General features: G+C 41.0%; 1 protein-coding gene and 1 non-coding gene across 2 annotated transcripts; one reads left to right on the forward strand and one right to left on the reverse strand.

The window, feature by feature from the left end:
- Positions 1–847: 847 nt before the first annotated feature.
- TRNAK-UUU (transfer RNA lysine (anticodon UUU)) lies at positions 848–919 on the forward strand. Its single transcript has one exon. It is a non-coding gene; the product is annotated as a tRNA-Lys (tRNA).
- Positions 920–7,653: 6,734 nt separating this feature from the next.
- On the reverse strand, positions 7,654–24,849 carry PYM1 (PYM homolog 1, exon junction complex associated factor). Its single transcript, XM_059934645.1, has 3 exons — positions 24,747–24,849; positions 8,962–9,055; positions 7,654–8,602 (listed from the first exon to the last, which is right to left on the reverse strand). Exons 1-3 carry the CDS (start codon positions 24,778–24,780, stop codon positions 8,119–8,121), a joined length of 612 nt encoding a protein of 203 aa, XP_059790628.1. The 5' UTR covers positions 24,781–24,849; the 3' UTR covers positions 7,654–8,118.
- Between the last annotated feature and the right edge of the window lie 207 nt (positions 24,850–25,056).

A 25,056-nucleotide genomic window follows, 5' to 3' on the forward strand; every position in this document is an offset into this window, starting at 1 on the left:
TGGGTTCGAGCCCTGGTCTGGGAAGACCCCACATGCCACGGAGCAACTGGGCCCGTGAGCCACAATTACTGAGCCTGCGCGTCTGGAGCCTGTGCTCCACAACAAGAGAGGCCGCGATGGTGAGAGGCCTGCGCACTGCGATGAAGAGTGGTCCCCATTTGCCACAACTAGAGAAAGCCCTCGCACAGAAACGAAGACCCAACACAGTCATAAATAAATAAATAAAAGAATGTGAATTTCTTTAAAAAAAAAAGAAAGCAAAAAAGAAATTTTAAAACAAACGAAAGCTGAAAAAAGAATATCACTTGCGGGCTTCCCTGGTGGCACAGTGGTTAAGAATCCGCCTGCCAATGCAGGGGACACAGGTTCGTGCCCTGGTCCGGGAAGATCCCACATGCCGCGAAGCAACTAAGCCCGTGAGCTACAACTACTGAGCCTGTGCTCTAGAGCCCATGAGCCACAACTACTGAGCCCGTGTGCCACAACTACTGAAGCCCACGTGCCTAGAGCCCATGTTCTGCAACAAGAGAAGCCACCGCAATGAGAAGCCCGTGCACTGCAAAGAAGAGTAACCCCCCACTTACTGCAACTAGAGAAAGCCTGTGTGCAGCAACAAAAGACCCAACACAGCCAAAATAAATAAATAAATAAATAAATAATAAAATAAATTTAAAAAAAATATATATATATATAGATCACTTGCATTACCAGAACCATTAAAGGAGGTTCTTCAGATTGAAGAAAGATGATACCAAGTAGAAACAGATCTACACAAAAGAATTAAGGGCATGGAAATAGTAAGCATGTGGGTAAATATAAAAGACATTTTAAAAATTGTTTAGGGAGTTCCCTGGTTGTCCAGTGGTTAGGACTCAGTGCTTTTACTTCTGTGGCCCAGGTTCAATCCCTGGCCAGGGAACTAAGATCCCGCAAGCTGCGCAGCACAGCCAAAAAAAAAATTGTTTAAAGATCAACTGTTCAAGACAAAAATAGTACTAATATATAGTGGGATATAGTATATGTAGAAGTAAAATGTATGATAACAAAGGTAGAAAGGATGGGAGAAGGGAAAATGGAAGTATGCTTTTGTACAGTTTTTACATTATATATGAACCCATATAATATTATTTGAATGTAGACTGTGATAAGTTAAAGATACATATGGTAAACCCTAGAGCAACTACTGAAAAAAATAAAGAAATATAATTAATAATAGGAGATAAAATGAAATACTAAAAATAGTCCAAGGTGAGCAGGAAGAAAGGAGTAAAAATGGATAGGACAAGTAGAAAACAAATAGCATGGTGGTTGGGACTTAAACCTGACCATATCAATTGGAATTGTCTGTTTATGGACTTTGCCTATCTTTCTATTGGAGAGGTTGTCTTTTCGTGTTGATTTGCAAGAGCCCTTTATATAATAAAATGTAAATCCTTTGTTATATATGTTTTCTGCCTTTAATGTTATGCTCAGGAAACCTTTCCCTGACCAAAATAGATAGCACTTTGACAAGGAGATGAGATTAGTATAAACTTAAACACTGACTCAGAAAACTGAAAATAGAATTACCATATGATCCAACAATCCCACTCCTGGGCATATAATTCAAAAAGATACATGCACTGTTCACAATAGCCAAGACATGGAAACAACATAAATGTCCATCAACAGAGGAATGGATAAAGAAGATGTGGCACTTATATACAATGAAATACTACTCGGCCATAAAAAAAGAAGGAAATAATGCCATTTGCAGCAACATGGATGCAACTAGAGATTATCATACTAAGTGAAGTCAGAAAGACAAATACCATATGATATCACTTATATGTGGAATCTAAAATATGGTGCAAATGAACCTATCTATGAAACAGAAACAGACTCACAGACATAGAGAACAGACTTGTGGTTGCCAAGGGGGGAGGGAGGGGGAGGGAAGAATGGACTGGGAGTTTGGGGTTAGTAGATGAAACTATTAGATATAGAATGGATAAACAACAAGGTCCTACTGTATAGCACAGGGGACTATATTCAATATCCTAGGATAAACCATAATGGAACAGAATATAAAAAAGAATGTATATATGTATATAACTGAGTCACTTTGCTGTACAGCAGAAATTAACACAACATTGTAAATCAACTATACTTCAATAAAAAAAAAATTAAAAAAAACTTAAACACTGAGAAATAAAGAGCTGTATTTAGGAAATAAATATTGCGTAGGTGAGTTTAGCTATAAAAGGCACTTAAGGGAATCATAGAACATAAGGTAGAAAGAGTAATTCAGGACCAAAACATTGAGTGCTATCTTAGTCTATTCAGGCTGCTATAACAAAATACCACAGACTAGGTAGCTTATAAACAACAGAAATTTTTTGCTCACAGTGGGAAAGGCCAAGGCAGAAGTAGGGAATTAAGAGGTAGAAACTACTATGTATGAAATAAATAAAATACAAGAATATATTGTACAGCACAGGGAATATAGCCAATATTTTATAATAACTATAAATGGAGCATAATGTTTTAAAATTGTGAATCACTATGTTGTACACCTGAAACTTACATAATATTGTAAATCAAATATACCTTGATAAAAAGAAAAAAAAGTTATTGCTCACAATTCTAGAGGCTGGAAGTCTGAGATCAGGGTGCCAGCATGGTCAGGTGAGGGCCCTTTTCCAGGTCTCAGACTTCTTGTATCCTCACATAGTGGAAGGGGGTAGGGAGTTTTGTGGGGTCTCTTTTATAAGAGCATTAATCTCATTCACAAGGGCTCCACCCTCATGACCTAATCACCTCCCAAAAGTCCCACCTCCTAATACCCTTTGGGGGCTAGGATTTCAACATATGAATTTGGGGGGACATGAACATTCAGACCATAGTAACTGCCTTGATTATCTGATGAATAAGCTTGATCTCCATTGGGTAGACCAAAGGGAATGCATTAAAGGTTGTTGTTTGATGAAATGACACCATAAGCATTGGGCTTAAAGGAAGTAAATCTTGTTGAAGATCAAAGTGTGTGGGACTGACTGGGGGAAGTGGGTGGTGGAGAGAGATCTAAGTTGGAGACCAGTTAGTGTGCTTTTGCAGTAGTTCAGACAAGTAGTGACTAGGATATCCACCTAGATAATGAATAAGGATAAGAATTATATGACTACTGTAAAAACCAATAGCCTCAAGCTTCTTTCAGTTCTGGGTTTTAGACAAATTGAATCTGAAGCACCAACATCCAAATAGGAGATATTGGATAGGCAGGTTTTAGAGGTGGCTGGTTAGAGAAAGTTTGGGAGTTATTAGCACAGAGGTAATTATTGAAATCACAAGCGTAAATGAAGTCACCAGGGGAGACTTGAGTACAGCAGAACCTTGTAGATTTCTAGAATGTTGGACTCATCCTTCCAGACTCAGCCTAGTCATGTCCTCTGGGGAGCCTTCCGTGATCACTACCTGCCTGTCCCCACCCCCGCAGATGGGGAACTTAGGAGTCCCTTCTCGGCTTGCCCCTAATAGGGTATCTTTTACACTTTATTATTTTTATTTATTTATTTTTTATTTTTGGCTGTGCTGGGTCTTCGGTTCGTGCGAGGGCTTTCTCCAGTTGCGGCAAGCGGGGGCCACTCTTCATCGCGGTGCGGGGACCGCTCTTCATCGCGGTGCGCGGGCCTTTCACCATCGCGGCCCCTCCCGTTGCGGGGCACAGGCTCCAGACGCACAGGCTCAGCAGCTGTGGCTCACGGGCCCAGCCGCTCCGCGGCATGTGGGATCTTCCCAGACCAGGGCTCGAACCCGTGTCCCCTGCATTAGCAGGCAGATTCTCAACCACTGCGCCACCAGGGAAGCCCTACACTTTATTATTGTTGAGTGTTTGCTTCTTTGTTTTTCTTGAGGTTCTAGAAGGGAGGTACCAAAATTTATCCAACTTTGGGTTCTCCTGGACTATAGAAGACTCTTGAAAAATGTTTGCTGAATTTAGTCAAAATCTATGTCTTGTTGCTTTCCCAAAAAAAGAGATCCTTTAACATTTCTCTCCCCACCTCTCAGCCAATTCTATTACCCCCACTCAGCCAGTTATCTATTTGGGGTTATAATCTCCTTCCCTCCCACTGCAGTTCAGCATCTTCTTTGTTCTCCAGGAGAGAATGGAAAGCATTACTGTTTCTTTTGAGAGATGGCATTACTGACAAATAAAGGTACCCTCTCGATCCCAGATTCTCTATCCTCCTCAATTTGTAGCTCTAGGTTATAGTTGGGTAGGGAAGGGAGATCTATATATCCCATCCTGGAGTGCCTGGGAGCCTGAAGAGAAAAGATTTTCTAGCTGAGTAAACCTATCTGTTAATTTCAAAACAAGCTGGAGTCTAGGGACAAGATAAGTCGCAAACATTGACCCCTCACAGTACCACCTAGTGGACAATAAGAAACTAACACATGGATTCTGAGCCTGTGAGGGTAAAAGGCCAATCCTAAAATAATTCACTTCTGGATCCCTAGAATCTTTGCTATTTACACAATAGGAGAGAGGATTCATCTGCAAGGAGGAAAGAAATGGTAAGTAAATAGTAATATAGTTTCAGGATTAAAAAGAAAGCCAGGGGCTAATGTACTTCACCATAAGCTATAAGGGTCCTTGAGGAAATAATTAAACTAATATCCTTCTATCCCACCCATCCCAAATATAAAGACCAGAAGGAAAGTGTGTGCGATGCTTCAGCCCCTCAGTATTGATTTCATCAGTGGCTTTGAAATTTATTTTCCTGCAAACAAAGGTAAGGAAAACATCTTACATTGTAACCTAATACTCATATAGTATATATCTGGAACAAAATTATCGTGAGACATATTTACTCTTATTAAGCATCAGTCTCTGCTCTATTATATTCTATTTAAGAAACAGTACTGGTCACAAGTTTCTAAATTGATTTCATTACCCACATATAGCAAAACATTAACTTATGTGCAAATTTTCATTTGCACATAAGTTAGTGTAATGTTAATCAAGTGATTAACATTGATTTTATGTAAGAAAATGTGCCCCTACAAAATTGAAAGCAAATTGGGACTTCCCTGGCGGTCCAGTGGTTAAGACTCCTCGCTTCCACTGCAGGGAGTATGGGTTCGATCCCTGCTCTGGGAACTAAGATCCTGCATGCCACACGGCCAAAAAAAAAAAAAAAAAATCAAAATTGAAAGCAAATTTACCACATACCTTTCATGCTGCCAAGCCTTTGTACATACTTGCTCCCCACTACTTGTCTTTCTTGAGATGCTAGTCATGGTCTTCTTTAAGATCCAACTTCACCATTAAGCCTCCCTATCCCCGCAATCAGAATAAACAGTTTCTTTCTTAGCTCTCCCTCAATTCATTGCTGATACCTCTACCACAGCACTTAATTAAATCTGACCAGTGCTTAGTGATTTACATGACTTAACAGCTTCCTTTTTTTTTTTTTTTTTAACAGCTTCCTTAAATGAAGGTTCTACAATGTGTAGAATTGTGTAAAATGTGTTCATAATTTCATCCCTTCAGACTAGCGCAATGATTGATGGGACCCAAAAAATATCAAAATAAACTTTAACCAAGCCACTAAAGATCCAGGAAATTTAAAGGTTTTACTGTGGTAAATACTGTGCTTTTGCAAAGCAAATAATCTCTCCCTAATAATACTTTTAAATTATAGAGTCCTCTATAACATCTGAACTTACAAAGCATCAAATATCTACTTATAAGCCAATTAAATCTTATTTAAGGGACTTCCCTGGTGGCGCAATGGTTAAGAATCCGCCTGCCAATGCAGGGGACACGTGTTGGAGCCCTAGTCTGGGAAGATGCCACAAGCCGCGGAGAAACTAAGCCTGAGAGCCACAACTACTGAAGCCCGCGCGCCTAGAGCCCATGCTCTGCAACAAGAGAAGCCACCGCAATGAGAAGCCCACACACTGCAACGAAGATTAGCCCCTGCTCGCCGCAACTAGAGAAAGTCCACGCGCAGCAACGAAGACCCAACACAGCCAAAAATAAATAAATAAATAAATAAATTTGTATTAAAAAAATCTTATTTAAAATCTTTATAATTGCATAGGGGTCTTACACAAGGGAACTTGAACTTCTGGTCTCACACTGAGGTGCCCAATCAAGTTCTCAGTAACTGCTCAGGTGTGCAAGGCATACATTTTCCCTTGTCTTCTGTTTCCCCACATGGCTTGTGTCTTCATTCATTCAGCCAAATATTTGAGAATTTACTATATTGGGCACTGGGATGCAATGATAATAAACACAATCCCAATGCTCGAGGAGCACATGATCTAATAAGGAGGAGAAGGGCTAACAAGAAAACAAGTGTGACAACATAGTATAATAAATGCCACCACAAATGTAAGTGTGGAGTGTTAAGGAAGCAGGTTAAGAAAGACACCTAGGGCTTCCCTGGTGGCGCAGTGGCAGAGAATCTGCCTGCCAATGCAGGGGACACGGGTTCGAGCCCTGGTCTGGGAAGATCCCACATGCCTCGGAGCGACTAGGCCCGTGAGCCACAATTGCTGAGCCTGCGCGTCTGGAGCCTGTGCTCTCAACAAGAGAGGTCGCGATAGTGAGAGGCCCGCACACCGCGATGAAGAGTGGCCCCCACTTGCCGCAACTAGAGAAAACCCTCACACAGAAACGAAGACCCAACACAGCCATAAATAAATAAATAAATAAATAAGACACCTAAATTAATATTTGAGGGTAACAAAAGTCTTCCCAGAGAAGATAACATTTAAGCAGAGATCCAAAGGCTAAGGAAGAGTTGATTAGGGAGAAGGGGACAGGAAGAGTATTCTAGGCAGAGGGACCAGCAGGGGCAAAGGACTAAGGCTCAGAGAATATGGCTCCTTCGATGAAATGAAAGTAGTTCAGTAGAGTTGAAGCAGTTTGACCAGAGTTAAAAGAATGGCAAGAAATGAGGCCAGATTGGGTGGGACCTTAAGAGTCAGGCTAAGAACTCTGAACTCTTCAGATAGTTCATTAAGGTTGACTTCTCCTCCGTGGGTTTCTATTCTGGCAGCTGGCTAGAAAGAAAGATTATGACAAGTGAGGTGTGGAAATCAGAGGGTATGCGAAAATTAAGTGACAGCTCTTTTAGGCTGTAAATTCCTCTTCCTGTATCATTAGTTTGCCCCACAATGCCATCTTGGGGTGGCATCTGAGAAGGTAAAATTTCAAAAGAGCTGTCCCAGGAATTCCCTGGTGGTCCAGTGGTTAGGACTCGGCCCTTTCACTGCAGTGGCCCGGTTCAATCCCTGGTGGGAGAACTAAGATCCTGCAAGACCTGCGATGTGGCCAAAATAAATAAATAAATAAATTAGGTCAATGACTTCCAGAAGTAAACAGTAAGGGAGATACTAGGGCCCCATTGCTATGCAGCACAATAATGATGATACATGTAAATTAATATCAAATTAAATTTGTTCTAAGTTTCATTTTATTATAACACTAATTTCTATTCACTGAAGTCTGAGCAAATGTGTACAGAAGTCAGTGTTGCTAATTTGGTGATACACATTATTTTTAAAAATCAAAAGGAATATTACTCCCAATACTTATCTTCCTGTGCCAAACTGAAGGGGATAAAACACCTACTAGAAGCTGAAAAGAAGAGAGGCAAAACATGTTGTCTACTTGAGTTTATTCTGTTCTTTAAAAAAAAAAAGAAAAAAAAAAAAAAAGAGGTTAGGGATGGAGGGGGAAATAACCCATAATCACTGTGAACCGGAACCAAGACTCCAAGACTTGGGCGTACTCCCCCTACCCTCAACCTCAGTTCTCCAAGAGACTCCCACCCACCCAATTTTCTTTTAAACAAGACACCCAAATCAGCAGCAAAGGTACCTGGGATAGTCACTGAGATTCTGAACACTGGGAATGGGAGGGAGAGAAGTCCAAAAAAATAGGAGTTGGGAAAAAAAGGGAAGGAATGAGGGAGAGGCTAGGCTCTGGAGGACGGAATTGGGCCATGAGAGGTTGAAGTGAGCCAGTACGGGGGTACCCCTCCTGACTGCTGCTGCCCACGTTCCCCAGGACCCCAGAGAGCCCCATGGTTTGTTCTGCAGTCCATCCTCTATTCCCCAAAGGCCTCACAGGCCCAGCTCCAAGTCCTCTAGCTCCTCCTCCAACGCCCTCCTCCTCGCTAGCTTCTCCAGCTGCTCTTTGCTGGGCTGGCTGATTTCCCCAGCCTGGATCCGCTGCTGCAGCTCTTCCACCTGCCGAAGCTTCTTCTTTAGGTTCTTTATCTTCTTGGCCTTCTCAGCGGTGGCAGCTGAGTCAGGCTGGTCGGAGGCAGCTGCAGGCGCTGCCCGGGAGGCCTGTGGGGCACTGGGGACCTGGGCTGTCTCTCCCAGGGACACCTTCTCGAGAGTCCGGCTCAAGGCCTCCGCCTCCCCTTTCTCTTGCTGCTGCCGCCTCTTCTCCTTCCGCTTCAGGTTGCGTTTGGCTGTCTTGGAGAGGCCTGGTTCACCACCTTCCGGCCTGGATGGGGTGACCGGAGCAGTGGCCTCCGGGCTCAGGCCGGGGGGCAGTTCTGGTTTACTCTTGAAAAACTTCACATACTTGTTCTCATACCTGCGGGGAACAGTGTCAAAGAATCACTGACTTTTCGAGCCCTTTTCCTAACCTTGTAATTTACTTCACCCTTTTCACTTTCCTGCTTCCTTCCTCTGCTCTGCAGGTTGTAGGATCCCTAGGTCCTAAAGCTCTGGATCTCCGAATGTTATTTACAGGTTCTGCTGAACAGAGGCCACAGCAACAGGACTTGTCAGTCACTTGGTTACTCATCCTTCACTCATCCCTGAATCCCAGTCCCCTCCTTCCCTTTCCTAGGATCCTGGGATCAGGAAATTCTTCCCTGATCTCATAGGCACACGTTCTTTCTTGCTGTAGGGACCCCATTAAATACTCCCTCCTCACGCCTAACCACGCACACTGGGACCTCCTCCTGGGGTACATAGCCTTCTTTCACCCTCCGTTGCTTTCGCCAGGTCCCGTCAGGTCGCTGTGTTGAAGCGATGTACTTGCCTGAAATGGGAGAATTAATTTGGAGAGTTACTCTTTCTAATTTTCAAATAGCTCCCAAGGTGAAAGAATGCATGAATGCACACAGCATCCCCCAGCACCTTCCACTAAATGCATCCATTAAGGCATTCTTTTCTCATATCAACCCTCAATCCCACTCTCATTATTTACTGAGTGCCTATACACTGTATAATACACCATCCCTGCCCTCAGGGAGTGTCTACTTTTATAATCTAGTTGGCAAGACAGGGCAGGCATAGAGGAAGTTTAAAAAAAAAAAAACAGCATGAGGACATCAAAGGACAGTACATGAATAAGAGGCTAAAAAGGGCAAAAACAGGAATCATAGGAAGGAGAAATGACCAGGGATGTAAAAAGGGGGAAGTTTTATTAAGGTGGATGGTGAAAAATAGGTCAACTTTCAGGAATCCATACTGTAGATATAAAAGCACCAGAACACAAGGCTATATGTAAAGATGTTTGCATTATAATAATGTTGCTGCATTATTTAAATTAGCAAAAAGCTGAAAGCAACTCGAATGACCATCAATAGATGAGTGACTAAATAGATGTGGGTCATCCGCATGATGGAACACCATGCCATTATGAAAAAGTATGTTAGATACAAATGTACTGACCTTGAATGGTATTCATGATATACTAAGTGAAAAAGCAAGTTGCAGAATAATGCGTAAAGATCCTCAAACTTTTTAATTTCAGAATCCCCCATACGCTCTTATTTTGTAATATTATGCATTTCACTGTGCAATCTTTTTTAAAAAAATCACATCCGTTAATCTCATCAGAAAACCCTTTACTGAAAAGCTGTCACGCTCCCAGTGGCAGATACAAGTTTTCCAAAATTCTAATTTCCACTTGAAGGCTTAAATCTTATCACTGGCAACAAACACTGTCAGTTGTTTTCCTTGAAATGACAGGCTCACTTCTTTCATTTTTCAGGAAAATGCCTATCAGGTACTCAGGTCTGAATTACTATAGTTTGTCAGTGGTTCTTTCAAGGAAAAATAGAGTTCCATGAAAAGGAAGCTTGTTTAGCTTACAACTCCAACAACCGCGCCAGTGCTTTTCCTTGAGACACCACTTCAGTGCGCAGCAGTGTTTCATGCTTACTTCCCATTTAATTCACAGAGAACTCTAAAAAGATGTGTAATTTTCAGTTATAAGATGAATAAGTTCTGGGGGTATAAGGTACAGCATGGTGACTATCGTCAGCAAAACTGAACTGTATACTTGAAAGTTGCTATGAGAGTAGAGTTTCAGTGTTCTCACCATAAATCAATGAAATGATAATTATGTGAGGTAAAGGATGTGTTAACTAACCTTATTGTAGTAAACCTTTCGCAATGTATATGTGTATCAAATCATCACCTTGTACACCTACAACATTGTACACAATGTTAAATGTCAGTCATATCTCAATAAACCTGGAAAAATAGATAAAAAGATGTATATTAAAGAGCCAGGGTTTAATAAAATTAATAATTTTTATTGCATCATCAAGGATACTCTTAAGTGAAACTGGCATTATTTACTGCAAGCATGTGGCAGTGAAGAACACAATGACCAGTACGCTTTGGTGCCACCACCTTGATTAGTGCTAAGAGGCCAGCAGTTTTACCCACCATTGCTTTTGTACCCTCAGTGCAAATGTCAACCCACTAAAAGGGCAAATAACATCTCAGTATATTATCAAAATAGTTATGCTTGCAGACCTCCTGATAGGGTCTTAGGGAATCCTCAAGGGTCCTGGACAACATTTTGAGAACCGCTGGTGTAGAGGGTGCTCCCATTCTTGTTGGGGCGAGGAGCAGCACTTAGAGGTCCAGACAGTTTGTGTATAGGGGCAAAGAGAAAGGTGTGGAAGGACACATACCAAGATACCAAGACTTTAATGCTGGTTACCTTAAGAGGGATAACCTGGAAGAAGAGGTGGTAGAAACCATTAACCTTTAATAATATATTCTTTAAAAAAATACATATATATATTTATATCTTGTGTTACTCTTGTTTTTCTTTTTTTTAGTATAACTTTTTTTTTAGTATAACTTGTTAAAAAAAAAGGAAAAAGAAAATAAAAAAGATTAACAAAATAAAAAGTCCAGTCCAGAGCCTCTCATGGGGATTATACATTATTACATGAATTGGGCTTTTGTTCAAAAGGCAAATATCATTAATAAATTAAAACTAAAACAAAAAATGTTAAAGAAAATGGGTAAGATTTGACAGGTAGAGGGGATGGGAGAAAGAACAAACATGCGCCAAGAAAGACTTGGATGTGGGGATGGCCTGAGTATGTAAAGAACAGAAAACAGAAGAGTCCAGGAGAACCAGACAGTTCATGATGGGGAATAACATGAAGCTAAGTTGAAAATTGAAAATGGGGCCAGACCTTAGAAAGCCTTAAAAACAAGGTCAAGGAATTTGGAATTTATCTGGTGAATAAAAGAGGGCCACTGAGGATATTGTTTGCCGAGCTGCAACAGTTTAGAGACAAGAGTAAAAATTCAAGAAGGAAAACACAGGGACTTCCCTGGTGGCCCAGTGGTTAAAAATCCACCTGCCAATGCAGGGGACACAGGTTCGAGCCCTGGTCCAGGAAGATCCCACATGCCACGGAGCAACTAAGCCCGAGAGCCACAACTACTGAAGCCCGCGCAACTAGAGCCTGTGCTCTGCAACAAGAGAAGCCACCGCAATGAGAAGCCCATGCACTGCAATGAAGAGTAGCCCCTGCTTGCCACAACTAGAGAAAGCCCATGAGCAGCAACGAAGACCCAACACAGCCAAAACTAAATAAATAAATAAATTTAATTATTAAGAAAAAAAGAATGAAAAAACAGAGACTCTACAGAGGGAGAACTGAGATTAGAGCTGGGCTTTGAAGAAACAGTCAAACTAAAGTAAATGAAAAGGGAAGCAGGGAGATCAGCTCACTACTTTGCGACGACCTAGACGGGTGGGAGGGAGGCTCAAGAGGGAGGGGATATGGGGATATGGGGATATATGTATGAAGATTCACTTTGTTGTACAACAGAAACTAACACAGCATTGTGAAGTAATTATATTCCAATAAAGATGTATTTTAAAAATTAATTAATTAATATATTAAAAAAGGGAAGCAAAACGGATTCTAAACAGAATCCTATTCTAAAACAAAATTTCAGACATGGGAATGCAGATGGCATGGGCAGGAGACGGTGAGTAGACTAGCCTGGCTGAGTCAGGGCTGATGTAAAGTAAAAGAGAATGTTCAGATCTTGAAATGCCAGTCAAGGAGTTTAATATCTGGCACATGGCATGCATTCAATAAATATTTGTCAAATGAATGAATCTTTTATCCAAAGCAGAGTTTTAGGGCAACTAATCTGGCATGATGAAAAGATGAATTGTTAAGAGAAAACACTGGAGACTGGGGCAATCAGGAAAAAAAGACTGCAATAAGGGGGCTTCCCTGGTGGCACAGTGGTTAAGAATCTGCCTGCCGATGCAGGGGACACAGGCTCGAGCCCTGGTCCAGGAAGATCCCACATGCCGCGGAGCAACTAAGCCCGTGCACCACAACCACTGAAGCCCGTCCACCTAGGGTCCGTGCTCCGCAACAAGAGAAGCCACCGCAATGCGAAGCCCGTGCGCCGCAATGAAGAGTAGCCCCCGCTCACGGCAACTAGACAAAGCCCGCGCACAGCAACGAAGACCCAATGTAGCCAAAAAGAAAAAAAATAAAATAAGTAAATTTTTAAAAAAATCATCTTTCAAAAAAAAGACTGCAATAATCCTGGCATGAGAGACAGAACTGGCTGAGAATGGAAAGGAAGAGAATGATGCCAGCCACGTTATCAAAGGATCAACCTCACTTGGTAATTCACTGACTGGGGGAAGCGTAAAGAGGTTAAAGCCAAAGACACTTCAACACACTTCGTTTTAGCAATGCCAATCTTGAAAATTTAGCATAAGGAAATAATTCCAACAGGAAAAAACGAAAACAGAAAAAAGAAGAAAGGGACAGTAATCATGTGAAAACTATAGCATTATTTATAAATAGCTAAAAATTAAAAACAAACTTCACATCCAGTTATACAGGAGTGGTTTATAATATAGCCATTAAAAATAATGACAAAAAAATTTTAATCATTAATATGATTTAATGGAATATAAAACATAAAGTTATATACGCTATGATTTATTATTAAATGTTATGCATATTCATAAGTTTAGAAAAGAATGTGCAATACGAAAAGTTATGTTGGTGATTGGCTTATAAATAACTTTTCCTTTTAAAAATTCCAATTAATGTTGTTGCTATACTGTAGGTTTTTAAAAATTTCATTTTGGGTTTCAAATCCAAGCGGCTTTGGAGAACGAGTACACAAAGGAGAGTGAAATTACTTTTGACCAGGTAAAGTAAAAATTTTATGGAGGACAAAGCATCTTTGTGATCTTTGGAAGATGAGCAGGATTTAGACAGGTGGACGTAGGGGTGTGGTTATGAGGAAAGAGGAGAAAGGGAAGTATTTCAGGCTTATAGGACAACATAAACAAAGGGACAAATCAGACTAGTCATTCCCCTACTTAAAATTCTTCCTGGATTCCTGTTGCCCTCAGGGTATTTACATGGACGATGGAACCACACACAAAGGCCTTCTTGACCCAGCTTTTGCTGGTCTCCAGCCTCTTCATACCCAGTCATTCACACTCTCTGCTCCAGACACTGAAATAGTCACAAATCTCACCTGACTGTGTCTTTATTCTCTATACCTTTTTGCTTTTACTTCCTCTGGCTTGGAATAGACTTTTCTTGATTCTTATCTTAGTTAATGCCTATTGGTCTTTAAAGGTCGAGTTCAAGTATAAACTCCTCAGTGAAGTCTTTCCTGACCTCCCCACCCCAAACCAGTTTAGAAGTTGCCCTTTGTGCACCCACAGCACCTGTTGTGGCCTTTTATCATGATCTAATGTTTAAAATAATTGTTTGCTTGCTTAAGAGCAGAAACTTTGCCTTTGGTCTTTGAAGCAAAGGGCCTGGTCCATGGAAGACTGTAATTAATTCAAATTAATGAATAAATAAAGTTAAGCATCATGTTAGGGAATAGCAAGAATCCAGTATACTCTGGCAAAAAGCATATGTAATGGAAAAAGAGACTAGAGGTAAATTAGTCAGAATATGAAAGGTATCCAATCTCGAGTTTGGACTCAAGCTTCAGAAGGTGGGAGAACACTGAAGGCCATTAAGAGAGTGCAGATGATCTGCTCAAAGCATTGCTTTAAGAAGATTAACCTGAAAAATGTGTAACATAAACTAAAGGTAGAAAAAAATGAAAGCAATAGCTGCAATGTGAGAAGACTTGATTTAAATGGTCTCTATAAGTGTTGAAAAGAAAATGAAAGAGAAATTCATTATGAAGAATAAGTAGTCAGGGTCTGAAGACTGCCAAGATTTGAATGAGAGAGAGGAAATCATTGTGCTACAGTGGATTTAATCTGGTGCTTTTCACATGTTTTCTCTTATTTTTCACAACATCCCTGTGGGCATGTAGGGCGTATAGTAATAACATTATTCACACATGGATTTTAAATGTTTATTGAGTACTTGCTGCTGTGGCAGGCAATGTAACAGGAGCTAGGGATACAACAATGAATGAATGAATGAATGAATGCCTTCTTGGAGCATGCATTCTAATTAAAATGAAAGATAGGGCTTCCTTGGTGGCGCAGTGGTTAAGAATCCGCCTGTCAATGCAGGGGACACGGGTTCGAGCCCTGGTCCAGGAAGATCCCACATGCCGCGGAGCAACAAAGCCCATGCGCCATAACTACTGAGCCTGCGCTCTAGAGCCTGCGAGCCACAACTACTGAGGCCCACGTGCCACAACTACTGAAGCCTGTGTGCCTAGAGCCTGTGCTCTGTAACAAGAGAAGCCACTGCAATGAGAAGCCTGCGCACCACAACGAAGAGTAGCCCCCGCTCGCCGCAACTAGAGAAAGCCCATGCGCAGCAAGGAAGACCCAACGCAGCCAAAAATAAATAAATTTATTTAAAAAAAAAAAAAGAGAGTCCATAGGAGAAGACAACTTTGTGAAAATAACTAATTCAATTCTAGACAGGCAGTGTTTTTACATGGAATTAAGGAGAAAGGGACAATGCTAGAAACATACATTTAAGTACACTGCAGAGATTATAGTTGAAGGCTTAAGACTAGTAAAGATGGCAAAGGCGTGGATGGACCTAGATCCTCTCATACAGAGTGAAGTAAGTCAAAAAGAGAAAAACAAGTATCGTATATTAACACATATATGTGGAATCTAGAGAAATGGTATAGATGATCTTATCTGTAAAGCAGAAATAGAGACAGAGACATAGAGAACAAACGTATGGAAAACAAGGGAGAAAGGGCAGCGTGGGTGGGATGAACTGGGAGATTGGGATTGACATATAAACACTACTGATACTATGTATAAAACAGATGACTAATGAGAACCTACTGTATAGCACAGGGAACTCTACTCGGTGCTCTGTGGTGACCTAAATGGGAAGGAAATCCAAAAAAGAGGGGATATATGTATACATATGGCTGATAAACTTTGCTGTACAGCAGAAACTGACACAGCAGTGTAAAGCAACTACACTCCAATAAAAAATTAAATAAAACACAGCAAAGAAAAACAAAAAGACTAGTAAAGATGGAGTGCGAGAAAAGATAGGGCAGGGCTTCCCTGGTGGCGCAGTGGTTGAGAATCCGCCTGCCAATGCAGGGGACACGGGTTCGAGCCCTGGTCTGGGAAGATCCCACATGTCGCGGAGCAACTGGGCCCGTGAGCCACAATTACTGAGCCTGCGCGTCTGGAGCCTGTGCTCCGCAGCAAGAGAGGCCGCGATAGTGAAAGGCCCGCGCACCGCGATGAAGAGTGGCCCCCGCTCGCTGCAACTAGAGAAAGCCCTCGCACAGAAACGAAGACCCAACACAGACAAAAATAAATAAATAAATAAGTAAAATTAAAAAAAAAAAAAAGATAGGGCAGAAGCTTCTTGAATGGCCATCCTAACTGGAAGCCCTCAGAGATACAAATAGCCCATTATCACAAAGGAATACCTATTTTATGTTATCTTGGTTTCAGTCTCTGGCCTCGATGGTGTCCAAAGGTAAAGTCAAAAAGAAGGGAGAGGTTTGCTGATTCCTAACCCTAGAAATAAAAACCATGGGCAGAATACCATGATTTTCAGTAGCATCTTTGAGAGAACCAGAAACTAGAGGTTAGAGACTGCTACTATAAGAACTTTGTAAGCTTTGTTATTTCCCCACATCTGCTATTTTGTAATCCTCAATCTATTTCCTTAAACTGAAAAGGGCTTTGTTTTCAGGGGTGGCAGGAAGACAGTGAAGAGACAACACAGCAAGGCTTGAAAGAACTCCAAGGGGTTAGGTGGAAGTGACTGTTAAAGGTGTGCTGAATCCCTGGGGCCTGTTTCAAAGTTACGAAAGGAGATCTGGGTCACAGATCTGAGCCTGAGGATGACCTCAGGGCCAACAATTATAAGACTTAGACGTGGTTTCTTTTTTTCTTTTTTTTTTTTTAATTAGTCATCCAGACATGGTTTCTAACATAGAGAAAATATTAAAAGAGAAGATCCAATCTGGAGGAATGACCTTGGAAAAACGGTCATGATTATTTTCCTCAAAAAAGAAAAGGTGTCAGCAACACTAGGAAATAATCCTTAGAAAAGAAGGACCAGGACAGTACTATTCCATGGAGACCAAAAGAGTTTGAAGTAACGGCAGGTGATTAACAGTATTAAATATTACAGAGAGATTAAGGAAAAGCAGAACTGAGTAGGAAAAGGTTATTGATTTTGGAAATTTGGAAATCCCTAATTATGTTCAAGAATACAGCCTCAGACAAGTAGAGTGGTCAGAAGCCAGACTATAAGTTAATTAAGTACAATGAACGTTTATTGAAAGCCTCCTATGAGAAAAATACTATATGAAGTGCTATAGGGATTATCAAGATCAGTAAAATGGCCCCTACTGTCAAGAAATTTACAGTTTAAGTAAGGAAGGTGGGCAAGTTAGGCAAACAAAGAATAAGACAAAAGTATAAATGTCTTAGGTATCCCTAAGAGACACTGACACATAACTAATAGGAGATTTCAAGAGAATAAATAACCACACCCCATTTGATGGGGGAAGGTGACAGGAAATTAGGAAAATCTCAGGGACTTGACCTCAAAGAGTAGGAAGCAGTAGTAATAATAACAACAGTAAATCAGTGGCTGATATTTTTGCAGGCAGAGAAAGGAAGGGAAAGGGCATTCTACGAGGAATAACAACAAGCAAAATGATGGCAGTGTAAAACTCACAGTACGTTAAGAACAATTAGGAGAGAATGTTTATTAATGAGTGGGTACTTTACACCAGGAACTTTACATACACTACCTGACTGAATCTAGACAATAAGTAGATTATTATGATCTACAGCTGAGGAAACAAAGTCTTCAAGAGGTTGAAGATATGTCCAAGATCACAAAGGCAGCATGTAGCTGCAGTCTGAACTCAGTCCTGACGCCGAAGCTTACATACCAGAACACTTCTATTCCACCTGTTTTATACTATACTGCCCAGTTTCACTAGAGGGTTTAGGCAGAGATATAGTATGTGATGATACTGTATCGAAAAGTGGTTTGTGCTCATATTAGAGAAGAGTATCTTGAATGCAAAAGTGAATGGTCCATATGTAAATTTGATAGTCAATTCCGAAAAGATAACAGCAGCTACCCTTTATTGAGGGCTTGCTTCATGCCAAGGACAGTACTTAGTGTTTTTGTGTGTGTGTGTGTATATATATATATATATATATATATATATATATATATATATATATATACATGTAATTTTTTTTGAGATTTTTTTGACATGGATCATTTTTAAAGTCTTTATTGAATTTGTTACAATATTGCTTCTGTTTTATGTTTTGGTCTTTTGGCTGCGAGGCATGTAGGATCTTACCTCCCTGACCAGGGATTGAACCCACACCCCCTGCATTGGAAGACGAAGTCTTAACCACTGGACTGTCAGGGAAGTCCCTGTTTATATATATTATTTCATTTTCACAACTCCATGAAGGATTATTCATTTCACAGATGATGAGAAATTTAATAATTTGCCCAAAGTTACAATGTCAGTAAACTGCAGTAGAATTCGAATCCAGGCTGTGGGTTCCAAAGGCTGTGCTTTTTACACTACTATTGTGTATTGTGTTATAAGTGAAGAAGAACACCAGAAAGTTCAACCTCACTAGTAATCAAAGGAAATACAAATTAAAACAATAAAATATCATTTTTACCTATCAAAGCAGTAGAATTTTTAAAGATCAGAATACCAGTGTAGTCCAAGAAGTGATGAAACCAGTATATTCATATATTGTCAATGGTCAAACCCTTCAGAAAGCAATCTGGCTAACTAAGTGAGAGAGTATAAGGTAGTCCTATCATATAGCATTTCCTAAATATTGTTATGTAATAAAACACTACTTCTGTAAGATACTGTAACACTACTTCTGTAAGGTTACCCAAAAAAGTTTGTTAAATAAGTTTGAGAAATTCTGGGTTAAACGTAGGAAAAGGGGCTTCCCTGGTGGTGCAGTGGTTGAGAGTCCGCCTGCCAATGCAGGGGACACGGGTTCGAGCCCTGGTCTGGGAAGATCCCACATGCCGCGGAGCAACTAGGCCCGTGAGCCACAATTACTGACTGAGCCTGCGCGTCTGGAGCCTGTGCTCCGCAACAAGAGGGGCTGCGATAGCGAGAGGCCCGCGCACCGCGATGAAGAGTGGCCCCCACTTGCCACAACTAGAGAAAGCCCTCGCACAGAAACGAAGACCCAACACAGCCAAAAATAAATAAGTAAAATTAAAAAAAAAAAAAAAAAACGTAGGAAAAAAAAATTTTTGTTCTTATCAGCAAGACTTAAATGAGTTATGTTCTCGTTCATGTAAATATTCCGATGGAAATGTGTTTTACAGTGTTTCCCTAATTTATTTGACCACAGGAAGCTTATTTTTATTTTAGTTTTTTATTTTACAGCACATCTCACAGGACTAATAAGTGTTCTGAGAATCATATTTGGGGAAGTACAGCCATTCGGTATGATCCAAATTATGTTAAATAGATGTGCTATATATGTGCAGAGAAAGAAAAATAAAAGGAAATGTAACTGTAGTTATCTTTGGGCTCTGGAATTACCAAATATGCATGGGACTTATATTTTATACTAGTTATGAAAATATTTTCCAAGTTTTCTACAATCAATATAAATTAATTTTATAATTAATTAAAAATAAAGTTTGTACCCTCCAATCCAGTAATTCGACTTCGGAGAAATCTGTCCTAACAAAATAACCCTAGGGCTTCCCTGGTGGCGTAGCAGTTGAGAGTCCGCCTGCCAATGCAGGGGACACGGGTTCGAGCCCTGGTCTGGGAAGATCCCACATGCCGCGGAGCAACTAAGACCGTGAGCCACAACTACTGAGCCTGCGCTCTAGAGCCCGCGAGCCACAACTACTGAGCCCATGTGCCACAACTACTGAAGCCCGCATGCCTGGAGCCTGTGCTCCGCAACAACAGAAGCCACTGCAGTGAGAGGCTCGCGTACCGCAACAAAGAGTAGCCCCCACTCGCTGCAACTAGGGAAAGCCCGCACGCAGCAACGAAGACCCAATGCAGCCAAAAATAAATAAATAAATTAATTAATTAATTAAAAAAAGTAAAATAACCCTAAATGCAGACAAAAATTTATGCACAAAAATATTCATAGAGTTCTTATAACAAAAATTCTGGAAACAATCTAGAAGTCCAATAACAGAAGAAAGGTAAGAGAGGGTGTATGCCCAAATAATAAAACACTCTGCCAGTATTTTAAAAGATGTTTTCAAAGAGTTTTTAATAGCAAGGAAAAATATTTATATGTCGTGAGGTTAAATGAAAAGGCAACACATAAAAATGTAAATACCGTCTGATTAAAAAACGTTTTAAAAATGCACAGAAAAATAGAGATCAGAAGGGTATATGCCTGGCTTCCCTGGTGGCGCAGTGGTTGAGAATCTGCCTGCCAATGCAGGGGACACGGGTTCGAGCCCTGGTCTGGGAAGATCCCACATGCCGCGGAGCAACTAGGCCCGTGAGCCACAACTACTGAGCCTGCGCGTCCAGAGCCTGTGCTCCGCAACAACAGAGGCCGCGATAGTGAGAGGCCCGCGCACCGCGATGAAGAGTGGCCCCCACTTGCCGCAACTAGAGAAAGCCCTCGCACAGAAACTTAGACCCAACACAGCCAAAAATAAATAAATAAATAAATAAATTTATTTAAAAAAAAAAAAAGGGTCTATGCCAAATTTAACAGTGGACAAACTATATTGAACAAAAATTAAATAATTAAATTTGTACTTAAGGAGCAGTAATCTGCTAACAGTGTGTCAAATGAACTGAAACAGAGAGAGAGACAGAGGTAGGACAACTGTTTAGGAGGTCACAGCAATATTTGTAGGATAAAGGAAACTAGAATTTTATCAGGCACTTAGATTGACCCAAGTACTCTGCTTGATACTTTACACATGTAATCTATTCTAATCCATAATCTTTATAACAGTAATAATTACAGAACCATTTCTTGGGTACTTTCTATGTGCTAGACATGTACATTATTTCATTTAAATTTTAATTCTCACAATAATCCTATGTTGTAGGAGTTATTATTCCTATTTCATTGATGAGAAAACTAAAGCTTGGATTCCCTAGGCTTAAAATTCCCAGGCCATGTAGCTAACAAGTATTGAAGATGGGACAAGGGTAACAACAGCAGAAACAGAAAATGACACTTTGACAACTGGAGGGTGGGGGGTAGAAGAGGGAGTAAAAGACAATGCAAAAACAACACCCCAGTTCATTTTGTTAATAACAACAAAAACACCTAGTGCTCTGATCTTGGTTTCCCACACCATTCTTAAGTAAAAGGAACAAGGGCTCCTTGGAGACATAGCTGATTCTAGGACTGGGCCAGGAAATATGCAAGATGAGCCTGGAGCAGCTTCTAGTGCCAGAAAGTAAGAAAGAGCTAAACAAAACAAACAAAAAAAACCCCTACACTGATGGGGATATGTCAAAGGGACACAGGGCCAAGCAAAAGAGCTCCCAATGTTCAAAGCTGAAACATTTGAGCAATAAAATAAATAAAATAACCTGAAGTTCATATTGATATACATAAATGATTGAATAAATAAATGGCAGAGAAGAGACAAATCTGTGCAGAATTTCAAATGACGTGTATAAATACTCCATCCTTAAGGAAGGTAGCATAACTCCCCACTCTTTAAGTGTGGGCTGTGAATAGTGACTTTCTTAAGAGTACAAAATGGAAAGGAGAAGGGGAAAAAAGTAACTTTACAGTGGAGAAACTTTACAAACACTACCTCAGTCAGGAGATCATGGTAAATATCAAGAGTAAAAAAATCTTTGTGATACTATGTATCCTCGATATGATATGATGAAAACATCACTTTACTTCAATGGTCCTCCCCTAAAAAACACATAACCCCAGTCTAATCATGAGACAAACATCAAATTCCAATAGAGGAGCATCCTACAAAAATAACTGACCAATACTCCTCAAAACTGTTAAAGTCATCAAAAACAAGGAAAGTCTGAGAAACTGTCACAGCCAATAGGAGTTTAAGGAGACATGAAAACTAAATGTAATATGGGATCCCGGATGGGATCCTGGAACAGAAAAAAAATTAGGTAAAAACTAAGGAAATCTGAATAATGTATGGACCTTAGTTAATAACAATGTATGAATATCGGTTCATTAATTGCAATAACAATACCACACTAATGTAAGATGTTAATAACAGGGGAAACTGAGTTTAAGGTATATGGGAACTGTCTGTATCATTTTCTCAATTTTTCTATAAATCTAAAACTGTTGTAAAAAATAAAGTCTATTTAAAATAAAGAAAGAGAGAAATGATGCAATAAGTTGATCTTGGGTTGGCTAGAACAATGGTGCCTTTAACAACAATAAGGAAGGAAAAACTGATATTGATTATGGTCAGACTGGATTTAAGGTGTGACAGTATATCCAAGAATGAAAGCTACTCACCAACACAATTAGAACTGACAGCTCAGGAGAGAGGCTAGTGCTAGAAAGAAACCATTTTGAAGAGTTAAGGAACAGGGAATTCCTGGCAGTCCAGTGCTTAGGATTCGGTGCTCTCACTGCTGTGGCCCAGGTTCAATCCCTGGTCAGGGAACTAAGATCCTGAAAGCCGCAAGGCCAAAAAAAAAGGTTAAGGAACAAGCAAGCAGTGAGGAAATGGAAATAGTATGTGTGGACCTGATATTCAAGAAATCAGGCTATGAACAGGAAAGAAACAGAAATAACAGACCTTGATTTCTCAATGAAACAGAAAATGAGGCCATTTGCCACAAGAAGGGGAATTAAAAGGGAAAGTCACCGAGAGCTGAGAAAGGTAGGGGAAATAGCCATGGTACAATGTAAGCAAACCAACAAAGAAGAATTGGAGAAAAGCTGTGATCTTGGCAGAAGTTAACATTAAGTTATATTATACTGAATGTGCTACTGTCTGTGCCTTTTCTCTAGCCATGTGCTGTGGCCTAGAAGCTGAAGCCAAGAAAACAGTTGATGGGTATGATTCAAGATAACAGACGTGCTTGCTTAGTATTGCAGATCAAAATCAATGAGGAAAGCAATGAGGATAGTGACTGGTCACAGAGGTCTAGCAGGGTAGCATCAAAAGTAGTCATGAAGATACTGGTAGACTCAATGAAATGGGAAAGGTCAAGGACCAGAGAACCTACGGAGGGCAAAAAGCTGATTCTATGGGTGTGTGGAAGTAAAAAAGGTGACTGGGTAAGGAAGCTAAAATAAGTGATGGGGAACACCTGAAGGGGGAAGCAGTGTCATAGGTGATGTCCTATGTAGTAGGATATGTAGTAGGTCCAGATTGTAGTGATTCTGATGTGTGGCTGGTTTGAAAATTCAAAGGAAAGTTAATGGTCTCATGCTGAGGAACTATACAATAAGAGTATTCCAAAGATGCTGAAGACACTGAGAATGAGTGGAGACACTGAGAAATAGAATAAAAGAAAAAAAAAAAAAAGATATGCTACATCAGGGTCCTTGTGGGCAGTGAATGATGGCCCTGAGGTTTTAGAGAAAATGCTATAATTGCATGGCAATACCTTCCATGAGAATTACAGTGACAGTGGTAGATCAATGATCTGGAAGTAGTAAGAGAAAGCAAAAAAGCAGTGTGATTCCTTCTCTTCCACACAGTCACAGAGAACAGAAGATACCTCTTGGTGGGAGGGTAGGGTGAGATGTGATATCTGGATGTCCGTTAAATCAGTTTAAAGAAAACATTAAGAATAAAGAGTGTACTGGACAACAAGTAATATTTCCAAAGCGCACATTAAAAGAAGCAAACTGAAGAAGTACCTACTATGTAGAGAGCAAGAGAAGAGGTTGTACCACTTTGAAAGGTGAGGTTGCAGAGAAGTAGCAGAGACTTGGGTTGTCATTAGATACCATAGGAGAGGTGGGTTGAGATGTAAGTAACATGGAAAACAAGCAAAGCAAGAGGCATAAAAGGTGCATTTTAAAACAGACCACATGTACCAAAGCACACACACACTGTCACTTCTACAGAATACACATACACAATGAGGGCTACAAAAAACAGCAATACCTTGCCTTGCACAGCATTTTATAAATTGCTTTCACATATACTATCTTATTTGACTGTCACTGGGTAGATATGCACATTTTTCTGAAGGTGAGGAAATTAGGATGGGCTATAGCCAAAATGAAAATCTTGATTTTCAGTTTTCAACACATAAACCTCACATACACAACAGATATCTCAGCATCTCAATCAGCCAGGTTGGAAAATCTTCTCTGATCAGAAGGCACAGTGGGTTCTGTAAACTTGTCACACGGCTTGAGAGGCCACTAGACACCTTCATGTTCACCTTCTACCACCTTAGATCCCTCAACTCCCATCACCATCGCCAGAGAAGGTACAGAAGGGTGGTGCCATCAAGGAGAAAACTCTAGCTGAAAGTTGTATTAGGTTCCTCTTCCTTTCACACCTCTGTATCTCAGTGACCCAACAATTAAAATAAGGGAGAGTGGAAAAAAGAACTATGTAGCAATGAGGAGGTCTCCAACAGATATAGCTTCGAGAAAAAGAATTTAAACGGGGCTGGGGTAGGGCAGAAAGCAGGTACACTGAGAGATGGGGGAGGGGAAGAGGGGGAGAGCAGGAATTGGAGGGAACTGAGAGTGGAGGAGCCCCCAAGCCTGAAGAACCCCAAAGAGATATGGCAGCTCCAACCTCTGGACAAAAGCTAAGGGCCCGTGAGGGTCCTGGAGCAAGGTCCAACATTGAACGACCCCACGGTTTGGGTGACCGGAAGCGGAGACCCCCAAACACGAGACCAGAAGGGGGCGCAGGTGACACCCCATAGGAGAGAATGAATGGGGAAGGCGGTCCGGAGGGCGGGGCAAAGGAGGGGCCCCGGGATGGGCGGGGCACAGACCCCTTTCCAAGTCCGAACCCCTACCCCGAGAGCCCGGGGAGAAGCGGCTCCACGTCTCCCGCACTCACCGCCGGTCTCATCAGTTACATAGGGAGTCGCCATCTTGAAAACGCAAACCACTTCCGGCGTGAGCGGGCTGGGGTCCCGCCCCCCTCCCCACCGGAAGTGGAGTCCTGATCATAGCAAGCCACCATTTTAGTCTTAAAGGAAGAGTGCACCATTTCGTAGACAGCAGTGAAGGAGGAGGAAGGGAGTAGAAGCTGAAGACTCTAAAAAATAAGAGCCGTGGGCTCTTTTACTGCCATTGATAGCATTATTGAGCGCCTGCTGCGTATACAGCAGTTCTCTGGGCGCCGAGAGAAGTTCCGAGGCACAGTC

Source organism: Balaenoptera ricei, chromosome 10 (genome assembly GCF_028023285.1).
Source record: "Balaenoptera ricei isolate mBalRic1 chromosome 10, mBalRic1.hap2, whole genome shotgun sequence".
Taxonomy (NCBI): domain Eukaryota; kingdom Metazoa; phylum Chordata; class Mammalia; order Artiodactyla; family Balaenopteridae; genus Balaenoptera; species Balaenoptera ricei.

What these genes read in the sequence shown, in the direction of transcription:
- PYM1 (XM_059934645.1), bottom strand. Translation starts at nt 24,780, where the DNA reads ATGGCGACTCCCTATGTAACTGATGAGACCGGCG. An exon ending in TGTAACTGATGAGACCGGCG is followed by an intron (nt 9,056 to 24,746) that starts GTGAGTGCGGGA and finishes CTCCCATTTCAG; the next exon opens with GCAAGTACATCGCTTCAACA. An exon ending in CCCCAGGAGGAGGTCCCAGT is followed by an intron (nt 8,603 to 8,961) that starts GTGCGTGGTTAG and finishes TGTTCCCCGCAG; the next exon opens with GTATGAGAACAAGTATGTGA.